This window comes from Capra hircus, chromosome 3 (genome assembly GCF_001704415.2).
Source record: "Capra hircus breed San Clemente chromosome 3, ASM170441v1, whole genome shotgun sequence".
NCBI lineage: Eukaryota > Metazoa > Chordata > Mammalia > Artiodactyla > Bovidae > Capra > Capra hircus.
This window is the reverse complement of record NC_030810.1, coordinates 8,365,361-8,387,551: the sequence shown is the minus strand read 5'-3', so window position 1 is coordinate 8,387,551 and position 22,191 is coordinate 8,365,361. Positions and strand designations below refer to the sequence as shown.

General features: G+C 46.6%; 1 protein-coding gene across 2 annotated transcripts in view; it reads left to right on the top strand.

The window, feature by feature from the left end:
• The window catches only part of EFHD1 (EF-hand domain family member D1), a 44,052-nt gene extending 28,130 nt beyond the window's left edge, over positions 1-15,922 (top strand). The window contains exons 3-4 of one of the 2 annotated variants that reach the window (XM_018041119.1): positions 4,596-4,730; positions 14,665-15,922. In XM_018041119.1, coding sequence (XP_017896608.1) covers positions 4,596-4,730; positions 14,665-14,799 — 270 coding nt within the window. In that variant the 3' untranslated portion in view covers positions 14,800-15,922. The remainder of the gene's footprint in view (positions 1-4,595; positions 4,731-14,664) is intronic. The other variant, XM_018041122.1, reaches the window with a different exon arrangement.

Sequence of the window (22,191 nt, the reverse complement as noted above, 5' to 3'; positions counted from 1 at the left end):
CTTGACTGAAGTGAGTTACATCTAAAGAAAAGCCCTTTGATACAGAAAATATGTTTCTATTAAGCACCAGTTTGCTACCTTCCCCCAACGTTCAAGGGAATTGATCTTTCTTTTAAACCATTTGTTTTCCAATTATGAAAATTATATGTGCACATTCGGGGTATTTAACAAAATGGCACACAAGGAGCCTTTAAAAATGATGATCTAGCACAGTGTTTGATGACCAGAGGACAAATGTTGACAGTGTGAGAAGCAGGAACAAAAGCATATTTCCAAACTGTGTGTAAAAGATAATTGTTTGCATTTATAGTTTATGTACATGTACAGACATGTAGGAGAAGTCACAGGATGCACTGGAGTTAGCAGTTCTATCTCTGTAGCTCTAGGGATCTAGAATCAGATTCTAGGCCTCCTCACCTCAGTCTCCTTTGGAGGCAGACAGAGAGACCTTAATATCTTCCTCCCTTTTTCTTGTAGTCCTTACTAACTCCATTACATCTGTCTCAAAGCAGAATTGCTCCAAGACCAGACATGTGGTGGTTTTGTACAAAGGCTGGATAAGGGGTTTACTATATCACCTGTCAGTCCTGGGAACTGGGTGACTTCCCAGGGGGTTCAGTGGTAAAGAATCCACCTACCAGTGCAGGAGACCCAGGAAGGAAGATTCCCCTGGAGGAGGAAATGGCAACCCACTCCAGAATTCTTGCCGGGAAAATCCCATGGACTGGGGAGGCTGGCAGGTTACAGTCCATAGGGTCTCAAAGAGTCAGGCACGAGTGAGCAAGCACACATGCACGCATAAGCACGCACTGGAAACGTAGGTCTTCTTTTCTCCTCCCACCCTACCTTCCCTAAGAGGGTCCCTGGCAGCCCTGGCTGTCCTGGGTTGCACCCCTGTCTGTTTATGGTTGATTGGACCGTGGATGGACCTGTGGCCAGATTAGGTCAATTGGATTCTGTATCTGGGAATTTGGGGCTGGAATTTGGCACACTGGCTCTGCAGGTGGCTGTTCCTGCAAGGATAATTCAGTGCGGATTGGCCATTTTCTGCCATGTGGTCCAGACATAAGAGCTTGAAAGAGAATGTGGCTTCTGGTCTTGAACACATTGGCTCTCCCCATTCCAATCTTCATCCAGACCACTGTATTTTGCCCTTGGCTTTTGAGATATCCTATTTGTATAATGAATACCTCCTTTTTGCTTAAGCCAACAAGTGTGTTTCTGTCACTCGCCACCTAAAAGCTCCAACTAATGTGGGCAAGTGTTTGTATCACCAGTCAGAGCCACAAAATTAAAAATTCCCTTAAATTCATCACAAGCATTTGCTAGCTCATGTCTGGAACTGCTTTTTAGCTTTGTGAGTTCTCTCTGTTTCTTTGTTTTCTGCTTCTCCTTCCCTCCCCCCTCTTTGCTCAGAGTCACAGCTAGGACACTTTCCAATTCTCTACAACATACCAGTCTTTGTGGACTATAAATAGGAAGACAAACAAGGCTGGGCAGTTGGAGAAATTGTCATTCAGGGGTTGGTGATTGTGATACATTAAATGGGAAAGTCTGGCATGCTCTAAGGAAAGCTGGAGATTTTCGAGTTGAGCTGGATCTTTTTTCTTTAACTGGCTGGGGCAGGGAGACCCCTAAGTTGTGACAGAGCTGCTGGTGGTTACCTGTGAGCCGGCAAAGTTGAGAGTGAGCACTTGTGGCTGGGATCCACTCAGGGGAAAGGACTGTTGAGGAATACTTTAAGCCCTTTTGTTGCTGGTGGTGTTAAGTCACTCAGTCGTGTCTGACTGTTTGTGATCCCATGGACTCTAGCCCACCAAGCTCCTCTGTCCATGGAACTTTTCAAGCAAGAATATTGGAGTGGGTTGCCATTTCTTCCTCCAGAGGATCTTCCCAAACCCTCCTGTAAACACCTACATTGTCATCTCTGCTGCAGAGTAAGAAAAATGAATTTTACAGAAGAGACTCCCCTGCCCCAGGTCACTAGGGTTGGTGCTAGGCTGGGGGCGGTGCTCCGTCTTTCCTAAGCTCCGGAGGGGCAACCTGTTTTGTGTCCTCCTTATAAAGACTTGGAAAGGAGGGTGGCTTCTGCTAAGTGCTTTAAGGATACATAGGGGACCGAGGCACGGTTGGGTGTTTTACTCTTTCCCTCTCTCTGAGGCTCACGTGTGCAGGGATCTTCAGTCTCTTCTATGAGAGCCCGCTCACCACCATCCCCCAGCCCCCTTGTCCCCCATCCTTTTCTTGGGGGAACCTCTCCTCCTTCAACAGGCTCGATTTCCAAGTCTTCTTTGGAGCCGGTGTTCTGGCTCTGAGAGTCTGCTGCAAACTGAGTCTTTGCCGGCCTCTAGTGAGAGAGTTTGAAGCTGCAGGTGGGTGACCGTGGCATTTCTGTCGAGCCAAGCTGACCACGGTGGCGGCCTCCTCCGTGAAGCTGAAAGTCCTGCAACATCTTGCTTCACCGGTTGCTTTATTTTTGGCGAAGTCCACAGCGGAGTTAGGACCCTCGAAGCGAGAATGACAAGGAAGGACTTGTCGGCAAGGCTTTTCGGGGGTGGTGATGGTGGAAGCTCAGACTTTCACTTAATGAGACACGCTTCCCTCTAGGCGTTAAGAGACATTCAAGTTGGAATTTGGAAAAAGTTCATTGAGCTTGTCTTACTCTCACTCTGCTTTAGAAAATGTTCTTTCCTCTTGGGGAAGACAATCTTTAGAGGAAAATTGAAATTTCCCTTTAGGCATACATATTGTGTGTGTGTGTGTTTGTGTGTGTATGCGCTCAGATGCTAAGTCATGTCTGACTCTTTGCAACCCCATGGACTGTAGCCCACCAGGCTCCTCTGTCCATGGATTCTTCCAGGCAAGAATACTGGAGTGGTTTGCCATTTCCTCCTCCAGGGCATCTTTCCCAACCCAGGGATAGAGCCCATGTCTCCTGCCTTGGGAGGGGGATTCTTTACCACTGAGCCACCTGAGAAGATCTATTCTTCTTAGATGGATAAATTATGGAAGTGGTATAGAAGCTGTTTGACAAATTCACAAAAAAATTTTAAAGAAGAGAAGTAAAAAAGCCATAAAACTGCCTTGGGGGTGATGGAAGGACATGCGAGGGGTGAGATAGAGCAAGGACTGCTCTTTCAGGTTGACTTATTTGTTTATTTTAAAATGTATCCTCCAGAGTCTTGTACGTATTGTATTCTCTTAGGATAGACTGACTTTAAAGACAGATTCATTCAGGTCACATTTTGAATCTTCAGGAAGATGATGGATTATTCAATAAGTGGTGTGGGGATTACTAACTAACCATGTGGAAGAAAATAAGGTTAATGATCACCTTTACATGACAGATCGGAATAAATTTCAGAGATTAAATAGTTACATGTGGTTTTTTTTTTTTTAAAGAGTCCTAAAAGTTGTAGACAAAAACACAGGTTTTTGATTGTTTCTGTAACCTTGGTGGCAAGGGAGGGTTTTCTAAGGATAACACTGGTGAGAGAAAAGCAAAGATTGATAGCTTTTGAAAAACATTTCCACCGTAAACAAAATTGAAAGGCAAGTGACAGAGGTAAAGTAGAAAACACCGAGAAAGGTAAATAGTTTAACAGCAAAATGGGACACAAATAGGAAGTAGGAATGGCTTCTTAAAATGTCAGAAATATTACGTTATTCAGTTTTAAAAGTAGCACCAATCTACTGGACTTTTTCTTTCATGGCTGTTAAGCAGGATGTTGCCAATTTCTTGCTTTTATGCATAGTGCTTCTTCTTAAACCATTTTATGTAATGTTTTTATGTGATTATAGCATTTATGTGCATGTTTTAAGGGATGGATTCCAAGCAGGGGAATTAATGATTAGAAGGGTGAAAGCATTTTATCTTTGGTAAATATTTCCAAAACGCCCTCCAAAAATTTTGATTCAGGTTACACTCTTATCAACATGAGGGTGCCCTTTCCCCTACATCCCTGTGGGAAGATAGGTCTTTTAAAAAAAAAAAAATTGTGTATTTGTTTGTTTATTGGCTGCGTGCCTCTTCATTGCTGCATGTGGGTTTTCTCTAATTGCGGCTAGCGGGGGCCCCTCTTTGTTGCTGTGCACAGGCTTCTCATTGTCGTGGCTTCCTTTGTTGCGAAACACGGGCTCTAGGGTGAGCAGGCTTCAGCAGTTGTAACCTCCAGGCTCTTAGAGCACAGGTTCAGTACTTGTGGTGCCCGGGCTTAGTTGCTCCTTGGCACGTGGCGTCTTCCCAGACCAGGATCGAGCCGGTGTCCCTTGCATTGCAAGGCAGAGGCTCAACCACTGGACCGCCAGGGAAGCACCTTGTTTTCTTGACTGTATCTCGAGGCATATGGGATCTCAGTTTCCCCTATCAGGGATCAAAGCCTCATCCCCTGCAGTGGAAGCATGGAGTCTTAACCGCTGGACTTCCAGGGAGTTTCCCCACGTTTCCAGTGTTGACGTAAATAGCTTGTCATGTGGACACCCTTTGCATACACCCTTTGTGATAGGCATGGCGGTAATGACTGTAGCTTGGGTCAGAGGGAACCGTAAATCTCCTGGTGACGTTGACTTTGACCCTTACCAACCTTCCCCCGCAGTTCCTGCTTATATTCCACAAGGCCGCTGCAGGAGAACTGCAGGAGGACAGCGGGCTGATGGCACTGGCGAAGCTTTCTGAGATCGATGTTGCCCTGGAGGGCGTCAGAGGTGCCAAGGACTTCTTTGAAGCCAAGGTAGGTGCCTCCTTCCTGCGTGGCACAGCCCCTCTGTTCCTGCACCCTGCCCAGCCGAGCTCCCAGCCGGCGACCAGCTCATCAGGACAAGGGAGACGGCACTCGATTGAGCACGTGAGATGGTAGGGAAAGGAGAGTGTGTGTCTGTGTGCCATCTGAAAATTAAAAACGAAATGGCCTGATGGCAAATGCTTTGGATCCTGGTTTCAGATTTATTTTTATTTTTGACTGTGCTGGGTCTCCATCGCTTCTCGGGCTTTTCTCTAGTTGTGGGGTGCAGGTTCTCACTGCAGTGGCTTCTCTCGTGAGGAGCACGGGCTCTAGGGCACTCGCGTTTCAGGAGCTGCAGCGTGGGGGCTCAGGAGTTGTGGCTCCCAGGTTTTCTAAAGCACAGGCTCAATAGTTGTGGTGCATGAGCTTAATTGCTCAGCAGCATGTGGGATCTTCCCAGACCAGGGATTGAACCCATGTCTCTTGCATCGACAGGGGGATTCTTTACCACTGAGCCATCAGGGAGGCTCCTGATATCAGATTCAAACAGGCTTGCTGGTGCAATGGTCCCAGATGACTCTGGAGTCAGACTTTCCTAGAGAATTCCTCTCTACCCCAAACCACATGAGTTACTTGAACAGCTACCTTCGTGTTTGCATCTTAGACACCTGTGTGTAAACAAGTGACCCGAGAAGGCTGCCTTGTTGGCTTGCCCTGGATCAGAATCGTTATGTGCAACGTTGACGACGCCAGGGAGCCGGGAAGGATCCTCCAGCATGTGGTCTTGGAGCCCTTCTGGGTGCTTCTGTTCATTCATGAGTTCATACGGTCATTGAACGTTTCTGGAGATTTTATCTCAGTCTGGGTGCTGTCATTTTCCTCTCCACAGAGCACGCTGGCAGAAAGAGAGATCAGGAAAACACTCCAAACGTCCTTCTGCAGTTGCGGGTGGGGGTCGGGGGTGGGATGGGGTAGCGGGTGGGGCTGGGGAGACGGGTGGAGGGGTGCAGTGGATAAGACCACCTGGGTTCACATTCTGCCTCCTCCACTTACCTGTCACCTGTCAGTGCCTCAGTTTCCTCATCTGTACCCTGGAGCTGATAATGAGATCACCACGAGGATGAGATGCTTTCTTTCGTCTGAAGCCTTTAGCAAGTGCCTGGCTCACTGAGCACACTCTGTACATGATATGAGCTATTTGGACTCCCTGCAGCTCCAGCCAGGGGCCAACCCCTTGTGCTGATTGTTTAGTCTTCCTGATCCAGGGACTGAACGCACATCTACTGCACTGGCACGCAGATTCTTTACCACTGAGCCACCGTGGAAGCCCCACCGCTCCTGGCTTATCCCAGGAGTTTCTTTGCCCAGAAACAGAGTGTCCTGGGTGACACAGCCCAGCCTGTTCAGGCCTCAAAGCAGCGTGCTCTCTCTGCAGCTCTATGATGCTGCATGGAGATAGGAGTCCAGCATCTTTCTTCCAGGCAGACCCCCTTTTTTTTTTTTTTTTAGTTTTTTATTTTTTTAATTTTAAAATCTTTAATTCTTACATGTGTTCCCAAACATGAACCCCCCTCGCACCTCCCTCCCCAGGCAGACCCTTATCCATCGCACCACCAGGGAAGTCCCTGCCTCGAGGATTTTATCCTTCAGAGACCCTCGTGCCAATGCACATATATGTATAGACAAAGCTTTTCATACAGTGAGGTTGGTAATAGAGGAGAACTGAGCGTAACGGAAATGTCTGTGACCCGGGAATTGAGTCCACTGTGGTTCACCCGCACATTTACACAGGCTACAGCTCTTAAAGAATGAGATGCAGCTGCATTTATGTTTGGCTGTTGTTCAGTTGCTCAGTCATGTCCGACTCTTTGCGACCCCATGGACTGCAGCACACCAGGCTTCCCTGCCCTTCACCATCTCCCGGAGTTGGCTCAAACTCATATCCATTGAGTCGGTGATGCCATCCAACCATCTTGTCCTCTGTCATCCCCTTATATGTGGACAGATGCCCAAAATGAATTAGGCAAAACAGTATGCTTGAAAGCCAATTTTGTGAAATAGTAAATACAACCTGGATAATTTTATACCAAGGTATTGGTAATAGTGATGTCAGAGGGACTGACTTTTTAAAATAGTTTTGTGAGGGTTTATGATGTGTGCATTATTTTTACAACGGGAGAAAAGATGAAAAGAATAACAATAAATTTTTCTGAACTTGTTCTGTTTATTCGTCTGCCTCCTCACCCGCAGACTCAAAGGCAGCCTAGGTGTGTCACCTGTGTAATTACAGTGCCTGGCTAATAATGGCCCTCAAGAAGTGCTGGCATGGATGACAAATGGAGGAAACCATCGCGCGAATTTGGGAGAAGGCCATAAAGGAGCTGACATTCGCGACAGATGTTAAGAGATGAATGGGGATTCACCTTGTAATCAGGGAGGAGAAGGCGTTCCTGCCGTGGGAACTGTGAGAGCAAAGGCTCTGAGGCATGGGGTGGGGAGGGGCAGGGAGGGCTTGGAGGCTGGCCCGTCTGTACTGGACGCAGCTGGACAGGAAGCTCTGGGTTCCCCTGAGGGTCAGGCTTTCCCCAGCCTGTGGATCACCAGAATTATCTGCTGACCAGCTTCCCAGGCCTCATCCAACTCTCCCTGGGCTCTGCGGGAGGATTCAGTGCATGGCCAATCTTGGAGAGCAGGGCCTTGCTCTGATCAGCCTTGGGTACAACGGGGACAGACTTGCCTGGGGAGAGACTGGACTCAGGGAGGCTCCGTAGACGCCTGGAGAAGAACTGTAGGTCCAGCGAGGAGTGTGACAGTGGGCTGGAGAGGAGGTGGCGATGAATCCCAAACCCCCTAGAGCTCTCAGTGTTGGGACTTCCCTGGTGGGCCTGTGGCTGAGACTCTGTGCTCCCAGTGCAGGGGGCATGGGTTTGATACCTGGTCAGGGAACTAAGATCCTGCACGTTGCACACTGCAGCAAAAAAAAAAAAAAACACAAACAAACCAGAACTCTGTGTTCATGACCATGTGATTGGAGGTGGAAAGTAAAAAGCAACAAAACTGTTGGAGCTGTGGGGCCAGGGGTTGGTGATACTAAGAAAAATCAAAACAGGACCCCTGTCCCTGAATGTGAATGATTTCGGGAGGAAAAGCGATAAGCTGGGTTTTACTGTTAAGTCCTAGGTGACTTCAGGCAAGGGAAAGACCTGCCCCTTTATCTGAAGGGCACACTGTTGTTTGCTCCTAGGTTCTGCTCAGCCCTATTGGACAGAACTTGGCCACACCCCGTTAAATGGGAGGCTACAGAATGCCGTTTTTTTCTTTCCTGGGCATCCATGTGCCCAGCTGCAATTCTGATACTAAGGAAGACAGGCATACTAGATACTGTAGTCATGGAATAATCTCTTCCATGCTTGTCCATTCCTGAACTGACTCCTGGCGAGGGCTGGAATATTGTTTCTCTGATTGGCTTCTCTCCTTGAGCCCAGGGGTGAAGCCAGTCTCCCCTAGGCCCTTGGGCCATGTGATAAGGAAGCATCTCATAGAAAGAAAGTGGGGGAGGATGGATGTTTCCTGGACAACCAGCCACACAGACTACAGGCGCTGTCTTCACGGGATATAGACTGAAACCTGGGAACTAAAGGAAACTGACCAAGGGCAGAACGTCATGGTGACTAGAGTGGGAATGGAAATAATCAGAGATACAAGGAAACTCTGGAGAAATGCTATATGGAGGACAAGAGCAATTTCAAGAAGAGATTGAATCAGATGAGGTTGGGGCAGAGGTGTTGGGTCCAGCAAGTGGGTCAGTGGAGACTCATTCTGAGAGATGAGGTTCACTATGGAGGGAGGGCAGCTTGTAACAGGGTAAGGGGTGGGTGGGAGCTGGGGGGAAAGAGCCCTGATAGCTGGCTTTTTTGTCTAGAAAGTTGGCAGAGGAGGCCTAGACAAAGTGGGGATGGTAGCTTAAGATCAGGAAAGAAACTTTTTTTTTTTAGCCTAGAGAAGATAGATGTTGGCATGTTTCTAGGTCACAAGGAAGTGATCCAGGGAGAAGAAAACATAAAGAGTGGAGTGATTGATGGACAAGTACTCAGAGATGATATAATCAAGAGGAGAGGTGGACTTTTATAGTGGAGGACAAGGACCCCAAGTAAAGTAATTGCACAGGTCCCCAGCTTTCCTCTGACCTGGCCAGGAATGGGTAGGTGGGGTGATTACCAAACATGTGAGTGTTGATGGTGACCCTCTGCTGACTGCTTCAGATTCAGGTTGTATCTAATCCTCATACAAGCTTTCTGCAGGTAGGCATTATTATCCCACTTTGCAGATGAGGAGACTGATGCTTAACAACTTGATCGATGTTTAACAACTGGCTCTCTGGACAAAGAGTGTGTGTGTGTATAATGTGTGTGTATATTTATATGGGCTTCCCTGATAGCTCAGTCGGTAAAGAATCCGCTTGCAATTCAGGAGACCTCAGTTTGATTCTTGGGTTGGGAAGATCTGCTGGAGAAGTGATAGGCTACCCACTCCAGTATTCTTGGGCCTCCCTTGTGGCTTAGCTGGTTAAGAATCTGCCTGCAATGTGGGAGACCTGAGTTCTATCCCTGGGTTGGGAAGATTCCCTGGAGAAGGGAACTTATATATTTAAGTTCTTATATATAAGAAGGCATATATATATATGTATGCCTAAGTTTATTATAGATTTTGCTGATAAAAAGGATACATAGCATACAATATACAAATAATAAATATACACTATTTTTATTGCAGATTTCATATAGTCTATTTTTTTTTAATGGCGATGGTTTAGCTGCTAAGTCGTGTCTGACTCTTGCGACCCCATGGACTGGGAACCTTCAAGGCTTCTCTGTCCATGGGATTCTCCAGGCAAGAATACTGGAGTAGGTTGCCATTTCCTTCTCTAGGGGATCTTCCCAACCCAGGAATCGAACACAGGTCTCCTGCATTGCAGGCAGATTCTTTACTGACTGAGCTACAAGGGAAGGCTGAAGAGCAAAGTATTTTAAAAATACTTATTTTTATTTATTGTGTTGTACCAGGTCTTCATTGTGGCATGCAAACTCTTAGTTACAGAATGTGGAATCTAGTTCCCTGACCAGCGATTGAACTCTGAGCATTGGGAGCTTGGAGACTTAGTCACTAGGCTATCAGGGATGTCCCCCTTATAGGCTATTGATTCTTAAAGAATAACTCCTTGATTTTTGCTGGACTCTTGTGTCTGTAGGCAGTCTATGATTGCAACTGACAAAGGAATGTAGTTCCAACATGCATGTTGGTTAGTATTTTGTATAATTTATAAGAAAAAAGTAAAAAGCCGTGTCAGAACTTCATTCATTCCTCAATGACATGAGCAACATCCCAGACGGTAAAAAGCATCTACCTACAGTGCGGGGGACCTGGGTGTGATCCCTGGGTTGGGAAGATCCCCTGGAGAAGGAAATGGCAGCCCACTCTAGTATTGTTGCCTGGAAAATCCCATGGACAGAGGAGCCCGGCAGGCTGCAGTCCATGGGGTCGCAAAGAGTTGGACACGACTGAGCGACTTCACTTTCACTTTTAAATATTGGAAGAACAGCCTTTCCATGTTGGAGCTATTTATAATGTGAAGGCTACAGACGCTACACATGTTTACCTTTAATCTGCATTTTTGACATTTTGCCATCACTTTCTTAAGAAAAGATTGTTTAGACAGTCACTGAAAGAAGAATCAAACCCGTGTTTGTAGCATTATTCTTCCAAGGTGCGAATCCCCCTCCTGGGATTGCTTTTGAAGCTACCCACAGGATGCCTTTGAACATGGAGCTGGGACAATTCATGGTACCAGGTCATCATACACGGTTTCCCCCTTAGAGACGTGACAGACGCAGATAACCTTGAGGACACAGATAGTAGTCAATGAAGCACAGTCACCAGAAATTGATGACTTGTAAGTGTGTGTTACCTTGGCTTGTAACATAATTTCATTGTGAACGTATATAAATCTAATTTTTAACAGTTGCTTGGACTTCCCTCATAGCTCAGTCGGTAAAGAATCTGCCTGCAATATAGGAGACCTGGGTTCGATTCCTGGGTTGGGAAGATCCCCTGGAGAAGGAAATGGCAATCCACTCCAGTACTCTTGCCTGGAAAATCCCATGGACAGAGGAGCCTGGTGAGCTACAGTCCATGGGGTCGCAAGAGTCGGACACGACTTAGCAACTAAACCACCACCAACCATATTTAGCAACCAGCTCATAAAATTCCTGCAGATCAAACAACTGGCTTGCAAGCAGGTAGCAGCTAGTGCGCCTCTGGTCCCCGAGATGTTCAATGATGCGCCCAGGGTCTGCTTCCTGCCCACCCTGAAGCACAGGGAAAAGGGGAGGGATGAAGAGGGTGGGCGAGGAGTCCAGAGTGGACAGACCGCATTCCTCTGTGTTGTCTAAACGAGGGAGGAGATGGCCTGCAGGGTGGCAGGGTCCCTGAGGATGCAGCCATCAGCTTGACCACTGTGGGCAAAGAGCTGGGAGGAGGGCAGAGCCTCAGTGAAGGACCAGCCCAAACTGGAAATCCTCACCCTAAGTGGGTCCTGGTGAGGCTTCTAAGAAAGACACATTCTCAGCCTGCAAGCAGGAGCAGACAACGTCCCTGGGCCAAAGGTGGGACTTGGGAGTAGGGGGCGGAGGTGGAGCATGTCCGGCAGAAGAGCAGGTCCTGGCAGTTGGAGGCTATGTGGCAGCTGCTGTTGTGAAGATTGTTCAGGCATCTGTTCTGGGTTAGAAAGTGAATAAAGGCGAGGCCAGCCCATTAGGGAATAGGAGCTTGAACCCAGGTTGTAGGATTCTACAACCACTAGGGATACTTGGGGGAGACGCTGGGTAGATGATGGTAAACTCCAACTTGGACATCTTGCCAAGATCAAGATAGAGCAGTCTCTGAGGACTCTGACATAGGGAGCCAGGGGTGAGAACTGCTGGGTCAGAGCAGGGCCCCAAGGGCCTGAGAAATACCTGGGTGGGGGAAGTTTGGAAAGCATAATTTCCTTGACCCTATCCCTAGGGATTCGGATTCAGAAAGAGTGAAAATATAATACATACTGCCTACTGATAATGTCATTGGTATCTTGTCTTCAAAAATGGACCCTTGTGAAGTACAGGGAGGATTTGAAAAGGATATTATGATTTTTCACTGAAATACGAGACTCAGCATTGGGCTACCGTGGATGTGGTTTTCCCCGGTGGCACAGCAGTAAAGAATCTGCCTGCCAGTGAAGGAGATGGGGATTCGATCCCTGGGTCGGGAAGATCCCCTGGAGAAAGAAATGGCAACTCACTCCAGTATTCTTGCCTGGGAAATTCCATGGATAGAAGAGCCTGGTGGGGCAACAGTCCACGGGGTTGCAAAGAGTTGGACACGACTTAGCAACTAAACAGCAGCAGCCATGGATGTAATGAGATGAACACAGAATGGACTAAATAAAAAGCATTGTAGGGAATGGTGAATCTGAGCTGCAGCACTGCAGAGAAGTGAGTGGACCAGGGATAGACTGATGCGACAGTGAGACAAGGAAGCTAGTGACAGAGGAATCAAGGAGATGATGCCCGCAGGTAGAAATAATGAGAGATGATGATACATCAGCCTAAAACCATTACAAGCTCCATAAAGAAACTCATGTATACAGAAAACAGATTTGGTAACCAGAAGGGAAGGAAGGTGGGGGACAGATGGGAGAAATGGATGAAGAGAGTCAACTACGGGGTGATGGATGGTAATGAGACTCATGGTGGTGATCACTTTGTGGGGTATTCAGATGTTGAACTGTAATGCTGTATACCTGAAACTTACACAAAAGGCTATATCACATTCATTCTCTAAAGCCATTATGACTCTGATTACAAAATCAGATGAAAATAACACCAAACAATTTATATATCCATCTAATAAGTATCGCTGTAAGAATCCTAAAACATTAAGAAATGGAATGCAATTAAAATATTTGAAATTTATGTTAAGATGGCAGGGATAATTTTTAAAATATACTCATATCATAGGTAGGTTAAATTAGAAAAATGTGACCATTGCAAGTAGATGTCTCAAAAACATTTGGTGAAGTTTAATACATATTCATAATCACACATTTGAAAATAAGAAAATACGCTTCTTCAACATAAGGAAAGGTTTACTCTCTTTATAAATATTAAGGCATTCTATAAGGCAGTAATATTAACTAATGTAGTACGGACACAGGAATAAACAAACCAGTTAGCGGGATGGGGTAGAAAATAATAAAAGCAGGTCTCCTTCATGTGGGAATTGAGTATATGGAAAAGATAATTTTCAAATCAGTGGGAAAATAATGGGCTATTCAGTAACAGGTGTTGAGACAATTGGGTATCCACTTAGGAAAACGAAGTAAAGCCCTCCATTAGGCTCCCTCACATAATAAATTGCAGGGGACTTAAAGAGCCAAATGGGAAAATGAAAACATACAAGTATGAGAAGAAATTACAGGAAAATGGGTTTAGAACCTGGGTGGTAGAGAAGAACTTCTTAAACATGATATAAAGTACCAACTTGGAAAGGAAATAAGTGGACTTTTTGATGACATCAAAACTTAAATGTATGACCCAAGATTCTTTGAAGTAAAAAAAAGACTGGAGGAAATTAGCTGAAAAATATATACCTAAATTATGTAAAGAATTAGTGCAAATTAAAGGAAAAATAAACACTAACTGAATAGAAAAAATAGGCAAAGAATATAAATGGATAGTTTATCAAGAAAAGAAAGAAAGTTAGTGAAGTCACTCAGTCGTGCCTGACTCTTTGCGACCCCATGGACTATAGCCTACGAGGCTCCTCCATCCATGGAATTTTCCAGGCAACAGTACTGGAGTGGGTTGCCATTTCCTTCTCCAGTTTATCAAAGAAGAAATAAAAGAAGGTGCCAATTTTTCTTCCACATCAGATTGGCAAACAGGAAAAAGGTTAATGATAAGTGTTGGTAAGGTTATGGGAAAATGAGCCTTGCATTTCATGATTGTGGGGTACAAATTGGAGCAGCTCTTTGGAGGGCGATCTAGCCGTTTTTATTAAAAAGAGCGTACACCCAAAGATAGGGTTTCCCTGGTGGCTCAAGGGTAAAGAAGCTGCCTACCAATGCAGGAGATAGGTATTTGATCCCTGGGTCGGGAAGATCTTTTGGAGAAGGAAATGGCAACCCATTCCAGTGTTCTTGGCTGGAAATCCCATGGACAAAGGAGCCTGGTGGGCTACATACAGTCCATGGAGTTACAAAGAGTTGGACACAACTTAGTGACCAAACACCACCACCTAAAAATATCCCTTTGCCTCAGGCAGATTGATGCAGTCCCAGTCAAAATGCCCACAGGGAGCTCATTTTGTTCTTGACTTTCCCTAGAACTAAAGAATACCATTGTGAAATTAAAGGTGGAAAGTAAGTAGAAGTGGGCATGGATATGAACAGTATCCCGGGACTTCCTTGGTGGTCCATTGGCAAAGACTCCATGCTCCCAATGCAGGAGGCCCAGGTTTGAACCCAGGTCAGGGAATTAGATCCCACATGCTGCAACTAAAGACCCAGTACAGCCAAATAAATAAATATTAATTTAAAAAAAAGTGTCCTGAAAAAGAAGCTGAAAAAAAAGAAAAAGAAGCTCAGGTGGAATAGGCAACCCCAGCAGAATGGAAGGAGCATCTGTAACACAGAAGCACGTAAAATGCTGATATCCTCGCTGTTAGAAAGCAAACATCGGAAGACCAAGGGCAGGGCGCATTGGCTCAGGGGGCCTGCCTCCAGCGGGGCCGGGGTCCCAGGCCATGTGGCTGGAGACCACCGAGTTCTGTTTGGTGGGCTGCTCCTTCTCCAGACGTCTCTTTTGTCTCTCACTCTGTTGATCCGCCCCTCACTGTTTCTCTGCAGGTCCAAGCCTTGTCCTGTGCCAGTAAGTTTGAAGCGGAGCTAAAAGCAGAGCAAGATGAGCGGAAGCGGGAGGAAGAGAAGAGGAAGGTCCGCCAAGCAGCCTTCCGGGAGCTCAAGGCCGCTTTCAGTGCTTAGTGGGGCTGACCCTGACCTCTGACCACAGCTGTGCCTCACAGATGCTCCGGGGAGAGCTGGCCAGACACCCTCACCCCTGCTGACCCTTTGCCCCAGCCAACCTCCACACCCATCACCCAGTGCACACTCCTTGGCCTCGTGGGGTGGCAGGGGCAGCTCTCCCCATTTGGGAACCCCTCCCAGAAGGTCCCACTGCCCTCCTCGAGTCTCTCTCCTGCACCCTTCTCTGTAGCCAGAACGTGCCTCGACTTGGCAACCTCTGCTTGTTCCTGTCTCTTTTCCCCTCCACATCAAAGAGTGGTCTGCTGTGTTAATTCGTGCAGATACTTCTTTCCTTGGTGGTCCTCAGAGGAGAGAGCCGCAGGAGGCCAGCATCCATTTCCTTGGGTCATCCTTTTCTGTGTCTCTCCTTTCTTTCTCATCCAGCCTCCTTGTTCTCATTCTTCGCCTGATGCTGCCAGATGCTCCTGCATCGTCTGCCCTTTGGTGATGGTGAGGTTTAAGGCAGGCCAGGCTGGACCACAGCCTGGTCCCTCTCCACAGTGGGCCACAGCACGCTGCTGAGGTGACAGAAAAGAGTGAAGAGATGGGAGATTCTGGTCCTCCCCATCACCTTTCTCTTATCCTTAGCATTCCACTTAGGTCCCTCCCTTTTCCTTCCCCTTTGCACTTCTCAGCCATTTCCCCCTTCTCCTAAATACTGTGCTACTTAACCGTAGGAATGAAAGAATGATTACAAACATATTAATGAGTAGAACAATTCTTATTAACTCTGACTCGATGCAAATTATATTACAGTAGACCCTTGCCATCACCGAGTAACAAATCCAGAGTCTTTCAGAATCTGAAAAGCTATGACCATTTTCACCATCTAGCCAGTTTCCAACATCTGCTCTAAGGTGTTCAAAGTGAAGCTGTTCTTCAGCACAAATTTGTACATGTTATGAGTTCTTGGGATTGCTCCCAGATATCAGGGGTTTGTTGTACATGATAAAATAATTTCTAACGTCATATTTATTTCTTCCCTTTTTTAACTGCTGTCTTTTACAATGAAGAAAACATCTGCATTTTTACCTTACAGCTATTCTTTTTAAATAAACGGTGCAAGTGGGCTTAGCCATCACATCAGCGTGCTTCTTGTCTTCTTTGAATTGGAGGAGAGAGGAGGATGTTTTCTGTGTGGGCCACTTCCAGCCCAGGCTCCTGTTTGACACCGAGTCCCTGAAGTAGAGTTAGAAGTGGTCCCTGTGGGACTTCGCTGGTGGTTCAGAAGGAAAGAATCCGCCTGCCAAATGCAGGAGACATGGGTTCGATCCCTGATCCAGGAGGGAGCTAAGCTCCCTGGAGCATCTAAGCTCATGCGCCACAACAGTTGAGCGTGTGCTCTAGAGCCCAGGAGCCACAGCCTGAGAGTCTGTACTCTGCAACAAGAGAAACCACTGCAGCGAGGATCCCGTGCACCCCAGCGAGAGAGGAGCTCCCCGCTCAGTGCCACGAGAGGAAAGCCTGTGCAGCAACGAAGACCCAGCACAACCAAAAATCAATAAATTAAAAATCAATAAGTAAAATTATTTTTAAAAGTGAAGGCTAGAAGTTTGGTTTTCCCTCCAGGGCATTCTGAATAGGAAGATTGTCTGTCTCCTGCTCTTCCCTTTCCTATCACTAAGGATTCTTTCAGCTGCAGATGAACTCTGTAGCTTAATTTCTCTTGCTTCCTGCTACTGCTAAGTCACTTCAGTCGTGTCCGACTCTGTGCGACCCCATAGACGGCAGCCCACCAGGCTCCCCCATCCCTGGGATTCTCCAGGCAAGAATACTGGAGTGGGTTGCCATTTCCTTGCTTCCTAGACCCCCTGAAATTCTGATGAGGGCCAGTGACCCCTTGTTCCCATGTATAATTCCACAGTATATAGTGGACCTTAATATGGTAAGGATCCCTGGCCTTAAAGAACACTCCCCAGGGAGGACAATTTCTGTTTCTACACAAATTTAAGACCTACACTTCTATGGCATCATTTCTCCATGGAAGGTCACCCCACCACCTCCCTGCTGGAGGAAGTGGACATGGAAAAGAAAATGGAGAAAAAGGAACTGAGAGGAATGGGAAGACTCTTGCCATATAATCCAGCAATCATGCTTCTTGGTATTTATCCAAATGAGCTGAGATCTTTTGTCCATGCAAAAGCCTGCACATGAATGTTTATAGCAGCTTTATTCGTAGTTCAAAACTTAGAAGCAACCAAAGTGTTCTTCAATAGGTGAATCTTTAACACTGTGGTCGAGCCATACAATGGAGTATTAATTAAGCGGTAAAAAATGTTATTCAGTGTTAAAAAAGAAATGAGTTATCAAATTACAAAATGACATGGAGGAAACATAAGTGCATAGAGCTGAGTAAAGGAAGCCAATATGCAAAGATTACATTGTACATGGTTCCAGTTATGTGAAATTCTAGAAAAGGCAAACTTATGAAGACAGTGAAAAGATTAGGGTTATCGGGTTGGGGTGGGCAAGGAGGGATGAGTAGGGGATTTCTAGAGCAGTGAAACTTACTCTGCATGTTGCTACTGTCTTAGTTGCTAAATCATGTCCTACTCTTTTGCAACCCCATGAAATGTCGATGGCCAGGCTCCTCTGTCCGTGGGATTTTTCAGGCAAGAATGCTGCTGCTGTGCTGTGCTTAGTTGCTCAGTCATGTCCGACTCTGCGATCCCATGGACTACAGCCCGCCAGGTTTCTCTGTCCATGGGGATTCTCCAGGCAAGAATGCTGGAGTGGGTTGCTATTTCCTTCTCCAGGGAAACTTCATGACCCAGGGATTGAACCTGTGTCTCTTGCTTTAGCAGGCGGGTTCTTTACTACTGAACCACCAGGAAAGCCCACATGATGCTACAATGGTCATTATACATTTGTCAAAACCCATGTAGAATATACAACAAAGAGTGGGACCTAAGGTTACAAGGACTTTATTTAATAATAGTGTGTCAGTGGGAGCCCATCAGTTGTAACAAATGTACCACACTAATGCAAGATGTTAATAACAGGCAGAAAGGCAGTGGGAAGGAAGAGAGGGGTATGTGAAACTCAACTTTCCGCCAATGTTATCTGCAAACCTAAAACTGCTCCAAAAAATAAAGTCTATTAATAAAGCAAAGGGAAAAGAAGGAAGGAAGAAAGGGAGATGACAGTTTAAATACTTCAAATGCCCTTTTCCTTCCTTGGACTTCTAGTTCCATGTGAGAGCTAAGACCTCTTGTTTGCAAATGATAGAAAATGAAACACAAAAGGACTTATGAGGGAAACAAGGACGACTGTCGGGTTATGGGACTACGAAGACCAGGGACAGGTCTCCTCTGCCCCCTCTTCATCATCAAGTCCTGTAAACAGTGTTCCCTTCACGCCTGCCGTCCACAGCTCCCCTCGTCAGCAACATTGTCATGGCCTTCACTGATTTATTCCTGGGACTCGACAGTGGCCTCATAACTGGTTTCCCTGTCCTCATTTTGCCCTGAGTTAGAATCAACTTTCTAAACTGTAAAGTGTTTCTAGGCAGCTTTCCTTCAGTTTTTGGCTCCCCGCCTTTAGGATCTGGCCCCTGCTCAGTGATCCCTAGGAAGGGCCACTCATCCAGACCTTTCCAGTTCCCTCTGCCTGGTACACCCTCCTTTCCCCAGTGAGTTCTCACTGTCACTCAGCTCAGAGATGATCCTCAAGAAGCGTTTTGATGCTTCAAGGTACCCGGTCTCAAGAGTTCCCATTTTACCCTAAGTTTTTCTCCGCTGTAATCCTTATGACATCGTGCAGTTTTCTTTTCTTTACTTCTCTCCCTCCTTGTTTTAAAGATTAAATTTTTTTTTGAATATAGTTGCTTAATGTTGCTAGTTTCTACTGGACAGCAAAGTGCATCAGCTACACCTGTACCTATAACTCCTCTTTTTTTGGTTTCCTTCCATTTAGGTGACCACAAAGCACTGAGTAGAGCTCCCTGAGAAATACAGCAGGTTCCCATTAATGTATCTATTTTATACATATTATCAATAGTGTATCTATATCGATCCCAATCTCCCAATCTGCTAACCTCCCAATTCATCCCATCCCCCTCCTCCTTCCTCCTTCTTTGGACTGTGAACTCTTTGAAGGTCAGAAACTCTGCCTTACCCTTTGTTGCAAGCCTAACATGTTGCTTGGCATGTGAGAGCACGTCCCCCCGACCCCGCCCACCCACCCCATGCGTATTTGTTTCACAAGGACGTACCGGGTTCTTTGGAGCAGATGGATGAGACAGGGCCACTACCACTGACTCAGGGACCTTCTGGATGCCTGACATGGGAGCCTAGCCGGAGGGGACAGCTCTGAAAGTCAGGACAGCAGAGACTGTGCAGACGTCTGTCTCACGGAAAGGCGACAAGTCTACTCCCAAGGCTCTCCTTTGAGCGGTAGGGGACACCAGCAAACAAGTCAGCTCTGCCTCTGCCCTGGAGACTGTGCGATGTCATAAGAGCTGCAATCAGATACTAATTAGGCCGGAACTGTATCCTCGCTGAGTCTCTGTTTCCTCATCTGTAAAATGGGAACGTAATTGTCCACCTGGAAGATTCTATGTCTGGCATTTACTTAGTGCTCAGGACATACGGGTCCCCTCTCCAGCTTCTACCTTCCCCTGCTACAATTCTGTCTCCTCCTGAGCTCTGGGTCTTTAAGGTCACGTGCAAGAGACTCCAGGCTAGTTTGTATGTGCTCAGAAACTTAGTCGTATCCGACTCTTTGCAACCCCATGAACTGTAGCCCATCAGGCTCCTCTGTCCATGGGATTTTCCAGGCAAGAATCCTGGAGGGAGATGCCATCTCCTCCTCCAGGGAATCTTCCCAATCCAGGGATCGAATCCACATCCCTTCTGTCTCCTGCCTGGAAGTGCTCAGTCCTGGCTGTTGCCTTGGCCCCAAGCAGTTACTTACCCAGCTTCTCTATTTTCTTAAGTCCCCTTTCCCAAACAGCCTGGAGAGATTTCTGCCTATCTGCCCGCTCCCCTGCCACACCCCTGCAGCTGACACTTGCTGATCCCCCCTGGCCGGATCATGTGACTTGACAAGTGTGGCCTTGTCCCTGCTCAGATTTCTCCTTTCTTCCCCTGCTTGTACACCAGGCCAGACTCTGGCTACATCCCTGCCCACTAGCCTGACTGATGGGGGTGCTGTAGGGGACCAAACTTATAATTCCGCCCACTTAGGAAGGCACTGGGGAGGGGACATTATCCAGGGTCTCTGCTCCTTTCCTCTCCTTTCCAAAACCAATCACTTTTGGCACTCTGCCACATGGTATTGGTGGGTGTACACATTGCTGTGGTCCTTTTGAAGGGCAATCTGATAGACTGCTAAAATTTAGAATTGTGAGGACTTCCATGGTGGTCCAATGGCTGACTCCACACTTCCATGGCAGGGGGCCTGGGTTCGATCCCTAGTCAGGGAACTAGATCCCACATGCTACAATTAAAGAACTGATGCTGCAGCTAAGATTTGATGCAGTCAAGTAAATTAATTAATTGAGTTGTATGTGTGTCAGTCATTAATTTCTGCTTTAACAAATCATCCTATAACTTAGTGGCTGAAATCAACAATTAACATTTATTATGCTATACCCTTTCTGAGGGTCAGGAATTCAGAAGTGGTTTAGCTGGTTTCTAGCTCAGGGTCTCTTATAAACAGTCAAAATGTCACTTGAGGCTGCAGCCATCTGAAGGCTTGACTGGGGCTGGAAGACCCATCCCTAAGGTGACTCACTTGTGTGATTCACAAGTTGGTGCTGGCTGTTGGCCAGAGGCCTGTTTTCTTGCCAAGTGGACTTCTCCGCTGGACGGTCAGAGTGTCCTCACAGCATGGCAGTTGGTCTCTCTCAAAGCAAGTGATACTAGAGGTGTAAGCCACCCACAATGTCTTTTAAGACCTCACTTTGGAAATCATGCTCTGTCATTCCCACAGTATCTTACTGGTTACACAGTCCAGTCCAATTGGTAGGAAACGCCGGGAGCCATCGTGGAGGCTTACTACTACAGAATCAGTCTGGATTCTTAATTGCAAGTAACAGAATCTAAGCAGACTGATTTAAACAGAAGGAGAATTTCCTGAAAAGACATCGAGGGGCTCACAGAATCACTAGCTGGGTTGGGGGATTAGGCTTAGGAAATAAGCAGGAAGCCAGGTGTCTGGGGACCACAGCCAAAAGAGCTCCATGGAGACAAGCCAGGCCTGGTGCCACTGCCCTGGGTGATAAGATCTTTGGGATGCCCTGCTTCTGGGATGCAGGTGCTTAGTCCAGATTCAGAGTCTGAGGGGGAGCCCAGTCATGCCCACGTGTTAGGGGTGGGAAGGGACAGTATCTGGACCACCTGTCTTCTGTAAGGGGAGGTCTCCCACCAAGATTCTTATTTTCCCCAAACATGGAAAAGTATTTCAGATGCAGAACAGTTGTGAATGAAAGGCAGGTGTCTGCTGCAGAGATTGTTGTTCAGTTGCTCAGTCATGTCTGACTCTCTGTGACCCCACAGACTGTGGCACACCAGGCTTCCCTGTCCTTCATCATCTCCCGGAGCTTGCTCAAACTCATGTCCATTGAGTCGGTGATGCGATCCAACCATCTCATCCACTGTCACCCCCTTCCCCTCCTGCCTTCAATCTTTCCCAGCATCAGGGTCTTTTCTAATGAATCTGCTCTTCGCATCACGTAGATCAACTATTGAAACTTCAGCTTCAGCATCAGTCCTTCTGCTGAATATTCAGGATTGGTTTCCTTTAGGATTGATTGACTGGTTTGGTCTGCTTGCAGTCCAAGGGACTCTCAAGAGTCTTCTCCAACACCACTGTTAAAAAACATCAGTTCTTCGGGGCTCAGCCTTCTTGATGGTCCAACCCTTGCATATACACATGACTACTGGAAAAACCATAGCTTTGACTAGATGGACCTTTGTCGGCAGAGTAATGCCTGCTTTTTAATATGCTGTCTAGGTTGGTCATAGCTTTTCTTCCAAGGAGCAAGTGTCTTTTAATTTCACAGCTGCAATCACCATCTGCAGTGATTTTGGAGCCCAAGAAAATAAAGTCTGCTGCTGTCTCCACTGTTTCCCCATCTATTTGCCATGAAGTGATGGGACCAGATGCCATGATCTTCATTTTTTGAATGTTGAGTTTTAAGCCAGCTTTTTCACTCTCCTCTTTCACCTTAATCAGGAGGCTCTTTAGTTTCTCTTTGCTTTCTTCCATAAGGGTGGTGTCATCTGCATATCTGAGGTTATTGATATCTCTCCCGGCAATCTTAATTCCAGCTTGTGCTTCATCCAGCCCTATATTTTGCTTCAGAGATACTTAGGAGCGTTGACCTAGGGATTCTACCCCTGGGAG